Genomic DNA, 22,926 nt, shown 5'->3' on the forward strand with positions numbered 1-22,926 from the left:
GAGAAAGAAATTAAAGCAATAAAGATAGGAAAGGAAGAAGTTAAACTGTCATTATTTGCTGATGATATGATGCTCTACATTGAAGACCCAAAAAACTCCACCAAAAGACTTCTAGACTTAATTGACAGATTCAGTAGAGTATCTGGATACAAGGTGAATACCCAAAAATCAATAGCCTTCCTTCTTATACACAAATAACAGACTCACAGAGAGAGAAATAAGGGAAATAATTCCTTTTACAATACCGTCCAAAAAAATGAAGTATCTAGGAATCAATCTAACAAAAGAAGCAAAAGATCTCTACACTGAAAACTACAGCACTCTGAAAAAAGAAATGGAAGAGGATATTAAAAAATGGAAAGATATCCCCTGCTCCTGGGTAGGAAGAATCAACATAGTGAAAATGGCCATACTACCAAAACTGCTATATACATTCAATGCAATGCCAATTGAAATTCCAACACTATATTTCACAGAACTAGAAAAAAGAATCCAAAAATTCATTTGGAACCATAAGAGACCTAGAATAGCAAAAGCCATTTTAGGCAACAGACACATGGCACCAGGTATAACAATTCCCAATTTGAAACTATACTACAAAGCCACTGTGATAAAAACAGCATGGTACTGGCAAAGAAATAAGCCTGAGGATCAATGAGGATCAATGGAACAGACTGGAAGACACAAAAACAAACCCAGATGTACTCAGCTACCTCATCTTTGACAAAGGTGCTGACCATCCTCAGTGGAGGAAAGATAGACTCTTTAATAAATGGTGTTGGAAAAACTGGATGTCAACCTGCCACAGATTAAAATTAGACCCTTATCTTTCACCATTCACTAAATTAAAATCCAAATTGATTAAAGATCTAAATATTAAAATAGAAACATTAAACTTGCTGGAAGGTAAGTTAGGCAGAACTCTGGAAGACATTGGTATGAGATAGGGTCTTTACAGAGATAAATTAGTTCCTGCATGATAGGGCTGTAATCCTTATAAGAAAAGGAAAAGAAATTAGGGACATGCAGAGAGAGAAAAAAGGCCATGTAAGGATAATGCAAGAAGAAGGGCATCCATGAGCCAAAAGAGAGGATTTAGAAGAAATCAAATCTGCCAACATCATAATCTTGGATGTTCAACCTCGAAAACTGTGAGAACACAAATTGCTGTTGCTTAAGCCACCCAGTGGTATTTTGTTACAGCAGCCCAAGCAGACCGACATTCTCTAAGTGGTATAATTGATGCTGATCTGCATTTCTTTTTGGTACTGGGGATTGAACTCAGGTCCTTGCGCTTGCAAGGCAGGCCACTGAACCACTGAGCTAAATCCCCAGCCCCCCATGCATTTCTTTTTGAATGATTAGCTTTTTATAATTGAAGAAAGAATCAGCAAATATAAAAATTTTTTTAAATAAATGTTTTTTTTTCTTTACAGATTCATTTTTAAATTACTGTGTTCAGGGTCAGGGACATAGTTCAGTGGTGAGAGTACTAGCATACACATGACCCTGGCTTCAGTCCCCAGCACTGAAAAAAATTGTGTATATATTATGGGACATCTGTTTCGCTCACATTTTAGTAATAGTCACCAATGAGGCCTCATGCAGTTTGGAAACACGCCACCCATGTGCAGGTACTTTTCCTTCTAGAGCCCATGGAAATTGGTGCTACCTAATCCTCTGTCCTTTTTAGATCAACTCAAGGTAAACCTCTGATTTTTCTCAAAACAATATTGTATAGCCAGTATAAACTGATCAGAATTGTGTGAAAAGGACCCTGTTGTCATCCCAGCAGTAGTGCCTTGAAATGTAACCCAAGTTCATAGCTCCAGGAATGTCCCTCATAATGTATATTCACATAAAATGATATAGTCAAGTGATTCTTTCAACTCTTCATTGGCTGTTAGATCTCCTCCCAGTACAATTTCCTAAAGAAATAAAGTGTGCTACTTCCTGAAATTTAACTTAAGTTTGAAATAAAAAATGATAAAACAACAACAAAGCCACTGAGTTGCAAATACTGAGCATTTCTCCTTCAGTTACGTTGAGTTAGTTGATTCTTTTCTTCCTGAGCTAATCCAAGAAGCAATAAAGATGAGAAATTATAGAGCTTAGAAATCACAATTCTATTTACAGTCCTAGGTTCATTCTTGTCAGTTATGTAGTGTGAGACTCTCAGATCTTCAAATTCCTCATCTGAAAATTCAAACAAAATTTTTTAAATTTAAAAAATGAAATGAAAATAGTTCCTCAGGTCAGTGAGCACTCAGTGAAATATCTGACACAGTTTTCCAAGATGTAAGAGAGCTACTACTTTTCTGTTTCAAAACAGTAGCACATTATGTGATGGTAATAATGATGGAAATGTGTTCCTAGTCAGGATGTGTGATCTTCTTGATGATCCACTGTATGCTGTTTGCTAGTAGCGTCTTATTAAGGATTTTTGCATCTATATTCATTAAAGAGATTGGCCTGTAGTTCTCTTTTTTAGTTGCGTCTTTCCCTGTTTTGGGAACCAAAGTGATACTTGCTTCCAGGAATGAATTTGGATGTATTGCTTCCCTTTCAATTTCATTGAAAAGTTTGAAGAGTAATGGCAGTAGTTCTTCTCTAAATGTCTTGTAAAATTCAACAGTGAATCTGTCAGGACCTGGGCTTTTCTTTGTTGGTAAATTTTTAATTACATTTTCAGTTTCACTGATTGTAATTTGGGTGTTTAGAATGTTTTTATCTTCGTTGTTCAACTTTGGTAATTCATAAGTATCTAGAAATCTGTCCATTTCTTCTGTGTTTTCCAATTTTTTAGAGTACAGGTTCTCAAAGATGAAAACAACACTGAGATTCCACCTCACCCCACAAAGAATGGCTGCTATCAAGAAATCACACAATAACAAATGTTGGTGGGGTTGTAGGGGGAAAGGAAGTCTTCTCCATTGTTGGTGGGAGTGCAGACTATTGAAACCACTATAGAAATCAATATGGAGATACCTCAAAGAGGTGGGATAAGAAGTTCCATCTGATCCAGCCATCCCTCTGCTGGGTATATTCCCAAAAGAATTAAAAGAATCATATCACAACGATATATGCTCACCTATGTTTATAGCAGCACAGTTTGCAATAGCTAAAACTTGGAAACAGCCCCTTTGCCCATTAGTTGGAAACTGGATAAAGAAGATGTGGTGTTTCTATAAAATGGACTACTACTCAACCATAAAGAATGAGAAATTAGATTCATTCACAGGAAAATGGATACATATGGAGGATATACTCCTAAGTGAAATAAATAAGTCACACATGTGTAAATACTGAATAGTTGCTCTGGTGTGAATAAACTGTAATAGTACATAAGATCCTAATGAGATAATTGACAATGTGAAAAAGGAAGAAAAGGGCTTAAGGTGTAGGGAAAGTGGGAAGGATAGGGAAAATGTAATAAGGGAAAGGAAAAAAATAGGAGGAAATGAGAAAATGGAAATGAAATGTTTGTAAATGGGGAGGGGAGGAGGGGGTGAAAGGAGGGCAGGGACAAGGGGAAAACATGAGAACCAAGACCTGTCATGTAAAGGTACAAGATCCCAATAATTAATGAAACTGTACTGTATACCTAAAATGTACCAATAAACTCAATGCGGAAAAAATAAAGAAGGAAAAAACAAAGAACTGTGTTCCTGGATCCTGGCTAACAGCATGGTCCCTGGCTGACAGTGTGGCTGGATTGGAATTCCCAATTCTCTATTCTGACATGTATCCTGTGACCTGCCCTGTGTATCAGGTTCTGTCCTGTAAAATACAATAAATGTCTCTCTTCCTGGGTGTTGTAGACATCAGGTGCATCAACTAAGCATGCAAAACTGCTCCAGGCCCATGGTAAGCACCGGCAAAGTGTGGCTGCATTGCTTAGATCCCTCTGATCACGTGTGAATACATAAAACCACCAGTGGCAACCTACAAATGTTGAATAACTGCACAGCTCTTTCCCTAGGGAGATTCTTTGTTATCAGACTACAAAGGAAACACAAGTCAAGTATTCATTATCTGAAATGCTTGACATCAGAAGTGTTTCATTGAGGGTTCTTTTTTTTGTTTGTTTTTTCAGGTTTTGGAATATTTGCATAGACTTTATCAGAAGAGCATCTATCATCCAAAAGTCTTGTCCAAAATTTAAAACTTTTTGAGCATCATGTTGATATTCAACAAGTTTTGGATTTTGGATTTTTAAATTAGACATGCTCAACCAATTGTGTGTGTTTGAAGAGCCAGAGGTGCTCTCTAGTCCAATCCTGATCAAGTAGAAATCCTAGCAACAATCCTTTTAGTTGTCTGTTTATTAACTACCATCCAGGTGAGGCATACCTGTTCTAGTAGCACTGGTCAGCCCTCACCACTGTGCTTGTGGGACATCTGGTTCCTTTTTAAGCCATCAAACTTCACTCAGCCATTGCCTGAGAAGCACAGAATCCAGAATTATTGGATCTTGCCAAGGTATTTCCTGGCCCTGCATGTGGAAAGACCTAGAAGGCTAAGGCTTAAAAATGCTTCATAAGGGCCAGGGATTTAGCTCAGTGGTTCCATTGCCTGCTTCACAAGTGCAAGGACCTGAGTTCGATCCCAGGTACCCCTTCAAAAAAAGGAAACATAGTATCTTTTGGGTGGGGGATTTAGCTCAGTTATTCCACCACCTGCCTTACAAGTGCAAGGACCCAAATTCAATCCCTGGTACCAAAACAAACAAAACAAAATTCACCAGGACATATACACTTGTATAGGATTTGTTCAAACTGACATTTATTATTTAGTTCATTTAAGGTATTCCAACAAAACTAAAAATAAGGGCCGGGGATTTAGCTCAGTGGTTCTGCCACCTGCCTCACAAGCACAAGGATCCGAGTTTGATCCCCATACCCCCCCGCAAAAAATAACTAACATTTTATTCAATTAAAAAGCAAAAAGATCACTTAGTAAAGGCTAATATAGATTTATGGTTTTTCTAACATATTGAGTCCCACTTGATCGGAGAAAATATCTTTAAATTCCATCTCTTGTAACTCTGATTTTATTCTCACTATATGATTATCTTAGTACACAACTAGCATTCATGAAATAAAATTTAACTCAGCTGTAGATGTAGCAGTCCTTTGTGAGAATTTTGAACAGGGAACTAAAGTGTTTCTGTCTTCTAAAAGACCATTGTTTTACTCTCCCGTGACAGCATATGATATTGCATACATTCTGGGCACATATTTCCCCAATAAATAGTAATTTTATGGAGCGTGAAGAAATTTGCATCATCTAGGATGCTTACAGCTATGTTCCAGAATCTATTCCCGATAGAATTACTCATAGAAAACATTATCTATGCCAAAACCCGTTTGTCCTCCTCTTCATTTAAATGTCATTCTTTATCAATGCTTAAAGGATGATCTGTACATTGAGAAGACATGAAATTCCAGTTAAAAATAGTGTCTTGTAACCCTGATATATATTAATAAATATAATCATATTATAATCATATGAATAAATTATATATTAATATAATCTCAGAAATACATTTTAGGCTAGATATAGAAGATATTTTCCATCCTTATGGGATTATTAATTTCCTGTGGCTACTGAATTACCACAAATTCAGTGACTTAAATATATGCACATTTATTATTTTACTGTTCTGAGTCAGAACACTCTAAGGGTCTTACTGGGCTAAAATCAAAGTGCTATTGATTGGGAGGCTCAACTCCTAGTGGCTCTAGCTCCTAGAGGACTTCCATGTTCCTTGGCTTGTTTTCCTCTTCCATCTTCAAAGCCAGCAGTGGTTAGTAGGTCTCGCTTACTCTGTACTAGTCTGAGTTGTCCTCCTCTTTTTCCCACATCCTCAGACCTATAATTACGTAGGGCCCGTGCAGCTACGCAGTATAATCTCCTTATTTTAAGGTCAGCTCACTAGACATCTTAGTGCCATCTGCAGTCTTAATTTTTCCTTGCCACAGAATTTAACATATGCACAGGATCCTGGGATTACAATGTGGACATCTTTGGGAAGGATCATTCATTATTCCACCTGCCACATTAAGTATTCCACATGTACCTTGCCCATTAAATATCCTTAGTTTAACAGTCCCACACTGACAGAGAATTCAGGTCCTTGCTCTGCTAGTCATTGTCTATGAGACATGTCTATTATTATTGTCTTTTTGTATTTACTTGGCCTCATTCCTGCAGTAAGAAAAACTATATATGGTCCAAATGGGATGAGTTTAGCCTTACATGATTTGTTCGTTCATTCGTTTGTTTGTTTCGAGATGGAGCCTTACTACGTTGCTGTGTTGCTCAAGCTGATCTCAAATTCCTGGGCTCATGTAATCCTGAATCAGCCTCCAGAGTAGCTGGATTATAGGTGCATGCCACAGTGCCTAACCTGAGATTTGTTTTTAATAGTAGTTTTTGTTGTTTATTGTTCCAGGAAGAAAAAATGAAAATGCCTGTAAAGGAGCTCCTAAAACCTGCACTTTACTAGAAAAGTTCCCTGAAACAACAGGATGTAGAAGAGGACAGGTATCAACAGTTTTTTCAGTACTGAGGGGATACAGTTGTTGGGAATGAGGGAGAGCTGACCTGTACAAATAAATGATTATATCCTTTGTCCCAATGAATGCCTCTTTATCATCACTCAGTTATTGATGAAACTTAATTTCACGTTGCTGGTGTCAGAATTGAGGGTGGAAAATATTCAATGTTTATCACTTTGTGCACAGTTTGAGTGCTTATTTTCAGTCCTTTCACAAAGAATAGGATGTATGTATCAATCTTGAGTTTCACAAAGGCTGTAATCCAAACTGGCAGTAATTTTGTACTGTCATTTTAATTTAGCAGTTCCTCCATACCTTGGTAAAAGGCTAAATAAGTTTCATGTTTTCTGTGCAGATCAAATATTCCATCATGCACCCTGGAACACATGTATGGCCACACACGGGACCCACCAACTGCAGGCTCCGAATGCACCTGGGATTGGTGATACCCAAAAATGGCTGCAAGATTCGATGTGCCAATGAGACCAAGTATGTTTCCTTCATCGTTTCCTCACATCCGTCACATCTGGGGATGGGTGTTCATTATTATAAAGCTATATTCAGTTGGGATCTCTCTCTTCCTTTGTAACCAAAGTAGAATGAACCAGAGTGATGTTAGTACAGACTCTTGAGCCCGTATCCCTTCTTTGTGCATCCTGTTAGTCTGGAGACACTGCCTAATTCTAGGGTGGCCCTCCTTAGCATTTCTGCCCACAGCATCCCTCTGGCTGGGAATCTTCTTGCTTCTCTCTCAAGCTAGACAAACTTGAATTCAGAGTCAGCTAACATGTATTAATCCCTATACATATATTACACATTGTACTTGGGGGTTTACAGCTTGAACTATTCATAAATAGAGCAAGTCCCTTTTCCTATAGAAAATGGCTTGTGATGTTTATTTTTTTCTTGAGAGGAGGCATCATGGTGTGATGGAAACCAACTGTCTTTTCCAGATCCTGGCTCTGCCCCCTAATCCTGTGTAACCTTGGCGAGTTACTTAATCCTCTCAAATCTCATCCTTGCTTATAAAATTGGCAATGACACTATCTACTTTATAAAACTGTTGTATGGATTAAATGGAGTGATGCTTATGGAGCACTTAACCCATGGTCTGACATCCACAGGATGTCAGGCTCCTTTTCCCCGTGTTTTTTTCTTTACCTATTATAGCAGGTTTATTCACAATGTTATGCCCATCTTTTAATTATCCAAAGTAAACCATTACTAAGATCTAATTTATTCTTATTAAAAATAGAACCAATCTTCTGATTTTTTAGAATTACATGGTATATCTCCTCAGTGATCCTGCTGTGTACCTGCTACTGTTTTTTATTAATTTGTTTTATATCAGTCTGATCTCCACAATAAGCAGTGAGCTCCTAGAATTCAGAAATTAAGAGTTTATCTTCTTAGGCTTTTCTCATTGCCCTTAGTAGAGGTCACAATGGTGAGTGAGTATTCTGAGTTATTCCTTTGGTAATTGGCAAGTACCTGCCCTGGCTTGGCACCACAGCACCGCATGTTCTGGGAGATACAAAGACCTCACATGGGGCTTCCCTCTTCCACAGGTCCTCTGGTTGAGAAGATCAAATGCCATGCGAACTGTGGGAGACAGATGAAAACGAAAGAGATGAGTCAGTGGGCAGGGGTACCTCACTTGCAGTTGAGGTCTGGGAATCATGACAGTGGTGGTTTTTAAAGACAAGTTGGATGTGGACATTAAAAACTGAGAGGCATTAAAAACATTCCAGAACAGCATCCAGTACAGAGACCATACATTATGTGCCAAATACGAGAAATACTGAGTGTTGTGAAACCAATTGTGACAGGCTCATAAAGAATGTAGCCACTAATAGAAGACTTTGAGTACCAAGCAGATGGCATCAGACCTCTGTGTTAGAAAGTTAAAGCCAAGTTTGAATCTAACGGGAAGAGATAGAACAACTGTCAAAAGGCTGCCCCAGCAACATTCCTGAGAGATCAAAAGAACTGCAAATCGGTGCCAGAAAGAAATAAAGAGCAGATGGAGGATATGTAGATCCCCAAGTGAATCTTGGGTGTGTGATAAAGGGATGGAGAAGTCAAAGACGGCACTGAAATTTCAGTCTTTGGTGGGTGGAAGGCAGTGATGCCCTGGCATGTGTTGGGGACTAAGGAGGCATGATGAAACCAGAGAAAGGAACATGAACCAAGTGTTTATATATATTTTATTAGGTTGTTATTGGAACACAGTGGTAGAAATATCTGTGAATTGGCTAGAAATAAAGGTATGACACTCAAGGGAGAAGTCAAAACTAAAGAGAGAGATTGGAGAGGCAGGCTGAGCAGGAGTTTCCAGAGGAAGCTTGAGAGGCAAGTGAGTGATGGGAAAAATGGAAAGAAGTTATGAAAGCATCTTGTCAGGCCTCACCAAGAATTCAGTTTGGATCTACAAGGTTTTTCCGCCAGAAGAAGGGCAGGCGCATGGCAGGGAACTAGGATATGGGAGGATGCAGCGGGGGCACAGATGGACATAAGAGGAAGAAGGCAGCCAGGCATGGTGGTGCACACCTATAATCGCAGCGAACCTGCCTCAGCAAAACTAGAAGACAGTGAATATGGAGAACACAAGGGCTTGTTCTTAAGCACTTCTTAGGGTTTTAGGACTTATCTGTTCACTTTATCTCTTGCTAACTTGTGCTGCTTCCTTTCTTTCTCCATTTCTCCATCCCTTCCTCTCTCCCATTCAGCTTTTACTGCCTGCCACGCTGGGCTTCCTGTCTCTTGTATATTCTCTGTGTAGATATTTGGAGTGAAATCACTTGGTAAAAATCCCTTTGGGCACAGACAGGGAGAAGGAAAATGTAAACTGATCTTAGTCTATTTTTTCTTTAGTATGTATTAATTCATTTTAAAATTGGGTTTCATTGCGCTATTTTTATACATATACCTAACTTTTTTTTTTTTTTTGGTACGGGGGATCAAACTTGGGACCTTGCATTTGCAAGACAGATGGCAGAACCACTGAGCAAAATTCAGCCCAGTAACAATTTGCTCATATCCGACCTCCATTGCTCTCCCTTACATTCTCTGTCCTGTCCCCTCTCCCATACTCCCTTTCTTTTCTCTACTAATAGCATCCCTTCTACTTTCATGTCATCTTTGGTTTTTTTCTTATTAATAAGTTTCATATATTAAGGAAAATATATAATATCTTTCTGAGTTTGGCTTATTTTTCTTAACATGATGACCTCCAGTTCCATCCATTTTCCAGCAGATAACATAATTTTATTCTCTCCATAGCCTGAGGTAAAAAAGAATGTCCAGGTTGGAAAAACAACCTGGCAGGATCAGGGAAACAGGGGAACAGTGCCAGAGGCTCAAACAAGTCACAGAGGGCTCAAGACCCCAAGAGACCGGCTCCAGCTGCTCCTCTGTAGGTGCCTTCCTCCCTCCAGGCTCCCTGTAAGCACTTCGTGACCACACTTGATCATGCTTCAGGAAACCACTGCCAACCCCTCCGCTGAAGATCCTCTTAGGGCAAAGTCTTCCACTACGAGAGGTCCCACAGCTCACTCAGGGGGATCTCGAATAACGACATTAACTTGGCAGCCCTTCTGTTTCTGCTGTGCTAAAATACAACCTATTTCATGTGATAGCAGGGAGCTGCTGAGAACAATAATTTTCAAATGATATATTTTGCAAATTGATGGTCATTATTAAAAAGTATTTGCCATCTACCTGCCTATTACTGGGCCATGGAGGCAATTTTGTAGAAGATGAAATGCTTGATGTTCTCTCATTCCTAAAGAGCCAGGAAGCATTGACATGCCAGTCAGCTTCTCCTTGTCCCTCCTATTTACAGCATAGCATACTGTGTTACATACCCTTAATAACCCTTAACTTCATGCTAGTTGGGTTGGGCTTAGTACTTCATTACAAAAATAGTCCTTTTCATAAGAGAAATGGGTCAGTTAATTTAAGTGCTGTATAACGTTTATCCCGAAAATACCTACATTTCTAAATAGTAGACAGTTTATAAACTCTGAGGAAAAAAAAAACAGTTTGATATGAAATCAGGAAGTTTAATGAGGTGATTGTAGAAGTATTGTAAGTGTGGAAAGAGAAGCACATATATCAAGAAATCAGATTTCCTTGTGCTATGCAATAAGAAAAATTTTTCAGAGCTTCTCACCTTCCAGAAGAGTAGGTTACTTGTCAAAATTTTTGCCCTGTAGTTCTCAGGAATTAATAATTGGATTTTTATTTCTCCATCGCCATGAGTTTCTTGATAGAGTACATGTTGTATAAAAACTTCATCTTTGTAAAACATAGCACAGCTGTCTTTATCTGACAATGAGCTTGCAGGTAAGCAATCTTTACACTGTTAAAAAAAATGATCATTTTAGATTAACATGCCTTCATTCCAAACTTAATACATGTCCCTTGTCCATAATTTATAAAACACCAAGAGGCACAATTTTTTTAAAAAGTGTTTTTGTTTGAGTATTCAGAAATATTGCCCAGATACCTTTCAGTACCTCCAAATGTATATTCACAATGATGGAAATTGTAGAAAGAATAACATTGTCCCAATAATATAGCTGAACCAAGCACAATTCTAAGCATTCCATATGCATTAACTCATTAGTCCCAGCAACTAAGCTATGTACTTAGGATTATTAAAATCTTATTCTACATCTGAGGAATCTGAGATAGATGAATATAAAATTTGCACACGATGATACTTCTATTTTCTCAGCCTGTCATAACAAATTACCACAAACTGGATTGCTTGAAAACAACAGTAATTTATTCTGGAGACCAGAGGCTGAAATCTAAGTGTGGGCAGGGTTGGTTCCTTTTGGAGGTCCTGTGGGAGAATCCCTTCCTTTTCCTGAGTTTCCAGTGGCTTCCGTCCTTGGTGTTCCCTGGTTTAAAAGGTATCACTCCCAGTCTACCTCTGTGTTCACCCCCTCCTTGTGTCCTCTCCTATTGGATAAGGACACTTATCATTGGACTTAGGGACCACTCTAACCCTGTATGACCTTGTCTCAAAATCACAAGTTGGATTACTTCTGTAAAGATGCTTTTTCAAAATAAGGTTCCAAGTAGATAGAGCTTTTTGGAGAGAGTTGATCATTCAGCAACTGCAGTATTAGAATCAAGGTCCTATCCAAGACATTCTGGCTTTAAAATACTTGCATGTTTCTAGACCCATATCTATAGGATCTATATATAGATCTATATATAGCTTTTGCGGGTTTGGGGGATTTTGCTGTTGCTTTCCAAATAGGATCATGATATACTTTCAAGGTGATTATTCCAAGAACTGTTTTTATTTCCAGACAATTGGGTAATAAGCAGGGAGAGCCGCTGGAGAGTCTCCATATCTGGTCCTGTGGTCTGGCACCCCACCCAGGCCCTACTCCGTGGACTGTAAGATGAGCTCATTAGCAACATAGTCCAGAGCTGAATAAACTTGAGCTAGTGGATGCCATCAACAAATGGAAATTAACTGTCACCCCTGTGTAGTGGCTGCCTTTTGTGAGCTTTAGGAATTCCACAGAGGAATTTATTTTCTTGACTCTTCAAGGGGCCCTTCCAGAATATTCTGGACTATGCTGAGAGAATGACTTTCTTTTGCCCCCTCCCCCCCTTTTAATGTTACTTTCCCAGAAATTCTAGATCTGTCCCAGGAGAGTAACCTCTCTTCCATCTATGTTGTAATGTGACCTTATCCATAGGTCACCACTATCGCCTGCCCATCTGGGACTATAGAACAAAAGGGCATTTTCTTTCGCTTGGTGTGATGTTTTTCTGAAGGTATCTTGTTGTTAAATAGTAGCGTCTTGTCCTCTTTGTTCCTGCATTGGAACAACTTGGCCAGCTAAACACATCAGTGAAGTGTGTGAGCCTCTGACCTGTTTAGTTTGTTTGCAGCTGTTCCTACCACAGACAGAGGGCACTCAGGTGCAGATCTGTACCTCCACAGGGAGGAGCAGTTCCCATATTTAAAATGAATTGCATTCGAGGTACTTGTTAGTTGTTAGCCGGGAAACTGAAGTCCATTTTTCTATGGCAGTAGTAAATGATGTGGAGGCTCCTGGGTCAGCCCCTAAGTACTTTTTAACTCACAAACTGTGTTCAAATCCTTGTTTTCTCTTATTCAATTTAGTTTTAGACAAATAAGTACAACATTGGTAAGCCTCAGTTCCCTCACCTGTGAAACTGGAAGAATAAATGTGTTCTTGTAGTTTTGAGTATTAAAGCATTCCACATAAAATATTCAGAGCTGTATTTACAAAGGGCTATGTTGTAAACACACTCTGTATATTTGAACTTTTATCATCCTCTTGTCTGGCTTCTGCAAGAAGGGGAACATCTGTTCTTCATGTTCTAAGACGTGAGACCAAGCACTCCTGGGGTGGTTCTTGCCACTTGGAGTGTGAGCTCTGACAGTGATGAGAAGAGGAGGTATAGGGAGTCAGGAAAAAAGACAAAATAGGAATTGAGAGGTAAGTGGGGGCAAGTGCTGGTGAAGCAATGGTACAGATGGGGGCTGTGATTTGATAGGCCTGAGGCTGGGAGGGACCTGGAAAAGAGAGCAGGGGCAGAGTGCAGTTGATTGTTCTCTCCTCTTCTCTCCCTGAAACCAGAGGTATATGGTGGGTTCATCCCATCTCTGTAGCCCCCTGTGATTTCCCTCCTTTCCTTGTTTTCCTTCTGTTTCAGTGATTTTGTCTTTATACAGATCCGGTGCTACTAGTCTCAGAAATCAGAAGCCACAGGATGAGACAGTACAGACTAATCTGAACCCTCAGGTCAGGCCTAGCCAAAAAGAGGGACTCCATGTGGTGTCCTGGCTGGAAGGCTGAACCCTGAGGGACTAAGAGTCAGGCTTCTTAAAAGGGGGATTTGTGGGTTCCCACTATAAATTCTGCTGGGAGAAGAGGTCCTTTGCGAAGTTAGCCATCTTTTACTGGAATCCCTCCACCCCCCGCTGGAGATTAAACTCAGGACTCATGCTAAGCAGGAACCCTACCCATGCAGTACACTTCCAGCTCTGTAATACTTTGACATTAAGCAAAATGGCAGATGCTGTGCACGTATCTCAGATGAAAGATTGTTAAAATCTTGTGAAATATACTATGAAGAATAAAGTCCTAACCAAGAACTTAGCTCAGAGAATTAAGAGAATTTTAGCACTGAAAGGAGCCTTAAAGTCTAATTTGTCTGTCTTCAGTAAGGAAACTAAGGGTCGTACGTGAAGTTCTTTGCCAATCAAATATCTGAACAGTCAGAAGAGAGCACAGGTTTACTATCTTCCAGAGGAATGCTTTCTCCAGACAGAGAGAAAGAGAACAAGGGAGGATTTCTGTGTGTTCTAGGAGGGAAGACACAAGTGGTAGTGCAGTTTTAAGTTTCATTTACTGTGGGTGCTGGGGGTTCCGGTGGAATGAAAACTAGAGAACTTCAGTAGATCAGAATTAACAAGAGGTGTGTATTTGCCTCAGCCTGTTTAAATGCCATGTAGTACATCTCATCTGCAGATGCCAAGAATATCCCCTGGGACCATGACCTTGACCTAAAGCATTAGGCCATAATGAAACAAACCTAGGCACATTCTGCTTCTTCCGCAGAATCAGCCTATCATTCAAAGACCTAGACTTGTTTCTGTGTGATTTTTTTTTTTTTTGGAGGAAAGCAACAGCTATGTCATTTACCAGCCTCAGAACATGTTAACAAAGATCACTGTGATATCACCTATGGAGTTTTCAGTGAGAACTCTGTAAGCAGCTGGTGTCCTTATTAAGATTGATAGTAATTCCATTACAAAATTACAGCTATTAAATATGCCCTGCCACCATTATATCATTATTATAAATTTTAATTATAATAATGATTTGAAAAATGGAGAGATTATGTAATACTACTTTATGTCGTGACCACAATCCTTTTATCTTTTGGCAAACTAGAGAAAGGCTTTTTTCTTTTAATGGTAAAACAGTTTCACAGGAAGCCAGGGTGACCATCTAGCCTCTTCCACTCCCACTCCTGTTGTTCTGAGCCATCAGGGAAGGTCTGTAGGATTTTCTCCAAAAAGCCATATCTCAAGGCCACCCTGAGGAATTCTGCTTCCTTTTGGCTCTTTCTGTGCCATGATTTGATTGTACTGTTATCATATTTGTTGGATTTTTTTCCATAAAGCATGTGTTTTGGAAACTCTGTATTCCGAAGGTTTCTTTCAGAAGAGCTCTCCAGACCTTTGACAACTTTATGGTCTGTCTCTTTTTGTTGTGTGAAACAGTTACCCTTTTCCAGGCAGGTGATATATCTCTAGTTTAACCGCAGAGTCACTCGGGTCTGTATGTGGCTTGGATGAGGTTGTATTGTCCTTCTCTTGGCCTCTTTAGGTTAATTGTGGCTCTGCTTTTATTCGTTCTATCCTGCCAATTGTTTGAAAAACATCATTTGTAAGTATTCAGAAGGAATCAATATTAAAGAATATTAAGTATTTATCTTTGTTTTCTTGGAAAAACATGTAAAGGAAAAATTAAAGGAAAACTATAAATGTAACAAGAAATGCTTCCTGATAGAATGTTATGTCCCAGTTAAAACCACTTAACAAACAGCCTTTGCAATATCTCCTAGATTTCCTGTTTAAAATATTAGCTAATTAATACTTTACACTAGTCCACATTTGACATAATACATATGAAAGCCAGAGCCAGTGGTTCTTAAATTCTGCTCTTATATGCAATAGTATTCTATAAGTGACTTGTATACCAGTGATAATAGATTTGCCTACTCACAAGGAACTTAAACTAATGAATGGAATGTTTAAGGTTTTTAAATATTTCTAAATCTTGGCTTTGTTATACCTCTCAGAATGTAATGAAAAATATCATTTTCAATAAGATGGACTTTTCTGTTTAGTTATTTTAATTACTTTCACAATTTTAATAACTTCTAGAGTCTGTGCCACCAAAAAAAAACTTTGGGAATCACTTGTTATTACTGCACAAAATATATTTCACAGGTTTACAAAAATCTGTAAAGATTTTTTTTACATCTCATCCTCTTGGAAATTTTCAATTTGCTCAAATGAAGGCAGATTTTACAAATGATGCCAAGGTAATTCTTGGTAATGTTATACCATTTGCCAACATTTCAACTCTATTTTCTATCTTTTCCCTCTTTTTTTCTATATTTTCTTCTATTTTATAATCTCTTTAATTAATGGAATTTCTGCTATATGCCAAACATATGCTCATTCTTATATCATCTATGCAAATGAAAACACAAAGACTCAAATAGGAAGTGCACATGGCCCTCAGCAATAGTTAAACTTTTGATTTTCAACTTTGTGATGGTACACAAAAGGTACATACTCAATAGAAACTGCACTTGAACTTTGGAATTTTCCTGGAGCAACAACATGTAGGTTGGTACCGTACTGATGCTGGGTAGTGGCAGTGAGCCGCAGGTCCCAGTCAGCCTCACAAGTGGGATCCTCGACACAGTCCAGTGTACTGTGTGGCCAGCCTGCTCTGTACAGGTATTCAGTAAATTTCACGAAACATTCAGCACACATGCATGTGCGCATTTTTGAAGACAGGATCACATTGTATTGCCCAGGCTGGCCTCAAACTTTCATTCCTCCTGAGTTAGCCTCCTGAGTTGCTGGGATCCTCTGATTATAGATATGAATTTTTGTATTGTAAAATAAGCTCTGTATTAGAAAAACTGTAAACTAATGTAAGTGTTCAGAGGATGTTTAACATAGGGTAAGCTAAGCTGTGATGATCAGTGGTAAAACGTTTTAAAGACAGTTTTTATTTGTTTTCAGTTTACAGGGGATTGTCAGGACACAAGCCCATCGTAAGTCAAGGAGTGTCATCAGTTATTCCCAGGTTACATTGGTGATAAGTGCCACAGCCAAGAGCTTTTAATCTGCTTAGGCCTTGTAAACCCTAGCTTTTCTGTTATTATACTGCCTGCTTCTCCTCACTTCTATTCTACCACATGTTGCCCTTTGTCTTTCCCTTTGCATTACTTAACTGTAATAAGATACGCATAGCATAAAAGTAACCATCTTATTAGTTAATAAGGCAAAAGAAAAATATGAAAAAAATGAAGAAATGGAAATGAAGTGTTTATAAAGGGGGAGAGAGGAGGGGTGAAGGGAGGGCAGGGACAAGGGGAAAAAATGAGAACCAAGACCTATCATGTAAAGGTACAAGATCCCAGTAATGAATGTACTGGATGAAGCTCTATGGGGACTCTTTACATCTTCAGAGGAGTTGTGTCAAACAGGCAACCAACACATGTACTGAATGTAAGACAATGGCTAGAGGTATGAGACGGTACATAGACAGGGGAATGGACAGATAGCAAAAGTAGAGGTTTGGTTCCCAGATTTACTGAGTTTTTAACTTGTACATATTCATTATTTGACCCATTACTTAAAAGGACTTGGAAGTTTTCTTAGATTTTTTTCAGTATATCAGTTAATCTCTGATGAAATAATTTGCTTCCCCTCCCATCCACCCACTCTGGAATATTTGGCAATGAGAGGAAACATTTCCGGTTGTCGTAACAGGTATGGGTCTAGTGGGTGGAGGACAGGGATGCTGCTCAACATCACAGGGCACGATGCAGCCGAGAAGGATCTGGTGCAAATGTCAGTGGTGCCGAGGTTGTGGGGCCCTGCAGTGTCACTCAGTTAATCATCTAGTAAGAAACACAAAAGACATCAGTCCTTTCCCTAAGGAAAATGTCTTAATATGGCAGCTTGAAATCAAGCTAGCATTTTCCATACTATTACTATTTTCTAGCACAAGATTTAACATTAAATGTTAAAATGGAATTTTTAATATCTAAGAAAACTTTCTTAGTAAAAATTATACTTTAAAAACATGACTTAGCATTTAATTTATCTTATGTATTACTTAAAATATATTAATTTTTAATAAAGAAAAAGACATTGGCTTGACTCAAATGTTCTTTGTTAGAAAGTCATTGTGTAACTACCTCCTACATGTTTCTCTTTTAGTTATTATGTTTAAACTAACATATTTAGATCTTGATCCTCATGCTTATCTCTTCAGAGATAGTGCTGGAGGTTCCATAAGGTGCTTTACAACATTAATTTAAAATATTCCATAGATAGCCCCCTTGCCTAGCAGGTGATGCTAAAAATATAAATTAATTACCAGTCTGCCCATTTTTCTAAACACGAATACTAGGAAACACCTGCTTTGGTTATCTATTTTCTGGCTACTGGATTGAAGACTCATATCTTTCATTAAATGAAACTTGAACAAATGGAATTAGCTGCAAAGAGAATCATTTAGAGGTGTGCAGACCCTATGTCAGATGTTTAAAAAGGAATAGAGATGCTTGCAACTCAATGGCCACCCACAGGTCTAAACTAATGTATGCAGGGCCAGGGAGAACAGCAGTGGAATCATTGGCCAGAAGTTGTCCTGTACTGGAGCCAAAAGGATACGCACCATAATGCTTGCCTCACTGGAAACCGTCTCTTAGGACTAGACCCAGAATAATTGTAAGGCATGAAATCAGACCAATATGTTGTCCTTGCCAGTCCCCTGCCCCTTGCACATCTGTGCTGAGCAATGAAAACTGGTGTTCATAATAAGAATTCTAAAATTCCTCCTTAGTCATCAAAGGAATTCTAAAGTTAGACTCTGTGTTCTGGCTGCATCTAAAGGTTGTCATAGCAGGGGATTCTTGCATGTGCACAAAAATGGATCCTCTGGCATCTGAACTATGCACAGCTATACTCAGAAATCCATGCTTTTCTGTTCCAGGACATGGGAAGAAGGCAAGGTGCTCATCTTTGATGACTCCTTTGAGCATGAAGTGTGGCAGGATGCCTCATCTTTCCGGCTGATATTCATCGTGGATGTGTGGCACCCAGAACTGACACCTCAGCAGAGACGCAGCCTTCCTGCAATTTAAGAAGAATTCATGCAGCTTTGGCACATTCTGACAGATGCTGCCTTTCTGGTTTACTTTGGGTGTGGACAGAGAAGTTCTAATCCCATGGCTTTTAATGCATTGACTTGCAGCCTGGAAAACTCTGAGCTTCCTCCTAGAGTTAGACACTACATAGAACATTTTCCTCACTGCAGTTCATTTAGAAAACACTGTACCATTTCTCATCCATGACAGCACTGACTGTGCACCCATGTTTAAAGTGGACACTTGGCAGCCTCTGCCTTTCCAGCCAAAGGTATTTTTATCATGTAAAGTAGGTCTACATCAATGTACAATGAGAACATATGTAGAAACTGTGAATAGATTGCTTTAGTTTGTAACTTTTCTATGCAGTGTATATTTTTCTAGGGTAAACTATTTTGGCATCATGTACCACTACTTTTTTATTGACTACAATGGCAGGCTTTAAGTTTAGCTGTATAGATGCTTTATTTTTAGCTTTTCAATGGTAACTGTCCTGAAGAATTCAGATGTGCTCCTTTTAATTCACTTTAATAAAAGACACTCATGAAAAAGGCTATTTTATTTTCCTCATACAAAAGAGGAAACTGTAACTATGGCAGTGTCTATTGTCTATACAGATCCTTACCTTTGAATATGCTTTTTTATCTTCACTGAGATCCAGTGTTATCTTCTCTCACTATGCAAATGGTGGAGATAGTGTCAAAATCTTGTTTCTTTCTAAGAAGGACTTTTTATACAGAAAAAAAAACAATCATTTTATATTAAGATATAAAATTCCACATGTAAATTTTTTAGTGCCAAGTATTTGGGCTTTAGGAGAACAATGTAAATTTATGGATATAAACTATCTTTCTGCATTAGGTACCTAGGTAGTTGCAAAGGCACCAGGCTCCTAGCATCTTTGCCATCTGTGACACAGGGCCTAGGAATCCATGGTGTCTTCCCACTGTAGACCCATGTGAGCAGCAAGAGGAGAGCCCTTTGGTCCTTGAGATAGTTCTCATCACAATTTCATACATATAAGAACAGCAGAGTAGATGGTCTGTGGAATGCTAGGCATCCTTGTCCTGCATGTGGGAGGTCTAGATTTTTTCTTTTCTTTTTTTCTTTTTAAAAGAGTTTGAAGACTCTTGACTTGAGAAATTTCTGCCAGCTGAACATCATTTTGAGAAAGTAATTAATATCTATATTTAGTTTTAATATTATCCACAGCAAAATAACAGTTGAAAGTGGCCTTGTCTTCTCATTCCAAAGATGACCAAGTCTGTAATTTAGAAAAGTATTAATGCATTTGATCTTATATTTTTCAAATTAAAGCTACTGCAAGTGTTAGCTTGAGGGTAGTAGTATTCAGGAATGTAGTGGTATGCATGCACTGAATTCTAAGCCAACGTGAACAGAAGCACTTCAGGAATGGCACATAGGTCACCAAATTTCATGCGTAGATAGAAAAATCACTGGTGCTTTTTTACAATCTAGTAAAATTTTCACAATATTTGCCGTACTCTTAAAATATTATCCTGTTCCTTCCATTTTGCAAATATGTGAAAGTGCCACAAAAAAAGTAGAGATTCATGGGAGGAAAAATAACAAAGTTAATACTAAAATCCAGAAAAAAAACTGTTAAAAAATAAAATGATATTTGTGTCCTTCAGTATTTATTAAACAGGAAATGACTGACAAAGGGCAATACAATCCAGTGTTTATGTAGTATCATTCATGTTACTTATTAAATTTGGTTTTCCTATGTAAATTGCATACAGGTAAACAAATGCAAGCCATATGTTGTCATTGTTGAACCATCCTCTTACATTCATTTAAGGAAACTGTGGAAAAGAATAAAAACTAGTTCTTAACTTACTAAATATAACATGGTATTTAACAATGGTTCACTACAGTAGGATTCTAAATATTGCCAATTGAAAAGCTGGAAATATTATTACTGTTCCAAAGGGATAGCAATAATTGACTCCAATAGCATTTTAAATAGTTGGATCCCACACTTATTTAAAAAACCTAAGCAATAAAATGGATTTTTCTAATTCGCGTTAATCCTTCATTTCTCTCACCTATATCTTGTTACATAAGTATTTCAGCCACTGCATTGGTAAAATTATGTCAGTGTTATTTTCTTATGATTTGAAATGTCTATGTAAAAGGAATTGATTTTATTTAGATTGTGATGCAATTGTTTGAGAAAGATTTGTAATTCTAATTCTATTATGTACTTCAAAGTTGGGATATAAAAATGGCTTTTATTGTTATTCTCTACCAGTGAAAAATAATTAAAACATTCGATCCATTGAGGAAGAGTATAGTGAATCATTAAGATTATAATATTTGTTGAGGGTGATTATGGCCAGTTGGATCAATCACCTTTCTACTTTGAACTGTTCAGCTAGCAAATTAACTCTCCCAAATACTTCATCGTAAGATCACATTTTACTGCCCATTATCGACTAAAATAGTTTTGCTTTGACACTGAGCACCAATTGGTCATACTAATTAATACCATGTCATGCAGATGGCTGGGCAACTAAGATAGACCTAAAAATATACAATGGATCTTGGGAAACATGACACAAATAATTGCCTGTGACATCTATTTATCTTGTATTGAATTTCCTTTGAATGGGTAGATGGAGACTCCATTTCTAAGAATAATAGATAAAGAAATAAAGTGATCTTTGGCATTCTGTCCTGCATTCCTAGCCTTATCTTACTTCTGGGCATCATATTTAGCCATTCTCCAGGGTCTTCCTCCATGATTTAATAGCTCTACACTGATCACTGGCCAGGCCCTTCCTCTATAACCTTAATAATTGCAGGAGGGTGGAGGGTTAAATGGTATGGTAGCACTTCTATTGGCTGTAGTGACCCAAGTGAACCAACTTGAATAGGTTTATTAATCACTGACATGTGTTTTCAATGAGATGCCTCTTCTTTGGGTTCTCAGGCTGCCTGTGGGAAATCACACTGCTAAGATAAAGTCATATTTCAAATTGTATGTGTCTTTTAAAGTCAGCTCATGAATGTCAGCTGGTAGCCTGACAAAAAAAAATGTAACATCCAAATCATTTGTTTTGCAGGATATCAGAATAAGAAAACTTTTCAAATAGCCAGACCTATGAGAACATGCTCTTAGGCTGAACAATTCTACGGTTATGATGTCAAAGAACAGAATTCAATAAGAATGGAAATTAGATATTATGTTTCAGGGCTCCGCACTACATTGAACTTGACAATCATGTCTGCACAGTTTAACTGTGATGTATTTACTTGGAAATACACTTAATCTTAATTTGTAAAAACTAGAGAGGGTCCCTGTGTGATTTCTCAGACAAAAAAATCCTCTTCCTAATACAGTGTATGCATCAAATTTAGATTTTCCCTTTTTTAATTCATTTGAACCTATAAATACTTAGGGAGGGAGAACCTTTTACACATGAATGCCTTGCTTCATCCTCCAATCCCCTTTCTAAAACAAAAAGCATCTTTCAAATCTCTGTCCAGCTGTGGCTGCTCAGGTGACAGTCCTTGGTGGGGCAGGAGTGGAGGACCTTGTTAAGCAGAACACATGTGTCTGTGTGGGTCAGTTGCACATGTGCTTTGTGGGTGGCTGATACCACTGAAGGCCAAGTTGCAGGAGCATCAGGGTGGCTTGGGCTCAGTCCAGAGCCAGGAGTGGCTGAGTGTTCTCATTTTCTCCCTTCTCCTCATGTTTCAGGGTCCCAGCTTCTACCACAGACTGAGATCTAACAAGAGAGGAGAAAAAAAAGATGCATTTATCAACAACTCATGATAGTGACAATTTTGAAATCTTTGGGGATATTTCAATTTCTTATCTACCTTTAAAATCAATATACTCAAAACGACTACTTAGTTTTTTCTCTTTTTATATTTCTGCCTTTCTTGTATTTTCTACACCACATTTTCATGGAGAGGGACATCGTAGAGTCTTGGAATCTTTGCAGAATTCTCTTCTGTTGATAGAAGGGATACATTTGTTCCACCCACAACTCTGCCCCAGTGTCTAAACATTCTGTGAATTTTGAGATTTATGAAGCTAAGTAATATTGGATTTTTAGTGTTTCTATGTATTTTTTAAAACATTTTGTTTCCAAACCATCAGAAATGTCCCTGCCTTTGGTAAGACCAGGCTGTGTAATCACTTGGTTAATTTAGACTCTGCCCTTACTGGCCAGGAATCTTAGAGGCTTTCTCAAATGAACCTTTATTCTCCTGCCTAAATGACAATATTACCTACCTCCCACAATTGCTGATAAGGTCTAAACTAATAATGAAATGAAAGTACAAACTTAAGGAGCAGTGTCATCATTATTGCAATAGACGTAATAGCGTTTAGTTTCAGATGTGTCTTCTTATATTGGAG

The 22,926-nt window shown here is 38.2% G+C and overlaps 2 protein-coding genes across 2 annotated transcripts in view; one reads left to right on the forward strand and one right to left on the reverse strand.

The window, feature by feature from the left end:
* Asph (aspartate beta-hydroxylase) overlaps positions 1 to 20,198 on the forward strand; it is a 208,466-nt gene extending 188,268 nt beyond the window's left edge. Inside the window, exons 21-23 of the mRNA XM_010640510.3 lie at positions 6,458 to 6,549; positions 6,919 to 7,052; positions 18,380 to 20,198. Of these exons, the coding sequence (XP_010638812.2) occupies positions 6,458 to 6,549; positions 6,919 to 7,052; positions 18,380 to 18,530 (377 nt within the window). The 3' untranslated portion in view covers positions 18,531 to 20,198. The remainder of the gene's footprint in view (positions 1 to 6,457; positions 6,550 to 6,918; positions 7,053 to 18,379) is intronic.
* Clvs1 (clavesin 1) overlaps positions 20,175 to 22,926 on the reverse strand; it is a 213,622-nt gene continuing 210,870 nt past the window's right edge. Inside the window, exon 6 of the mRNA XM_010640529.2 lies at positions 20,175 to 22,288. Coding sequence (XP_010638831.1) covers positions 22,201 to 22,288 — 88 coding nt within the window. The 3' untranslated portion in view covers positions 20,175 to 22,200. The remainder of the gene's footprint in view (positions 22,289 to 22,926) is intronic.

The sequence above is a fragment of the Fukomys damarensis genome, unplaced genomic scaffold (assembly GCF_012274545.1).
Source record: "Fukomys damarensis isolate Sample0158 unplaced genomic scaffold, DMR_v1.0_HiC HiC_scaffold_5, whole genome shotgun sequence".
NCBI lineage: Eukaryota > Metazoa > Chordata > Mammalia > Rodentia > Bathyergidae > Fukomys > Fukomys damarensis.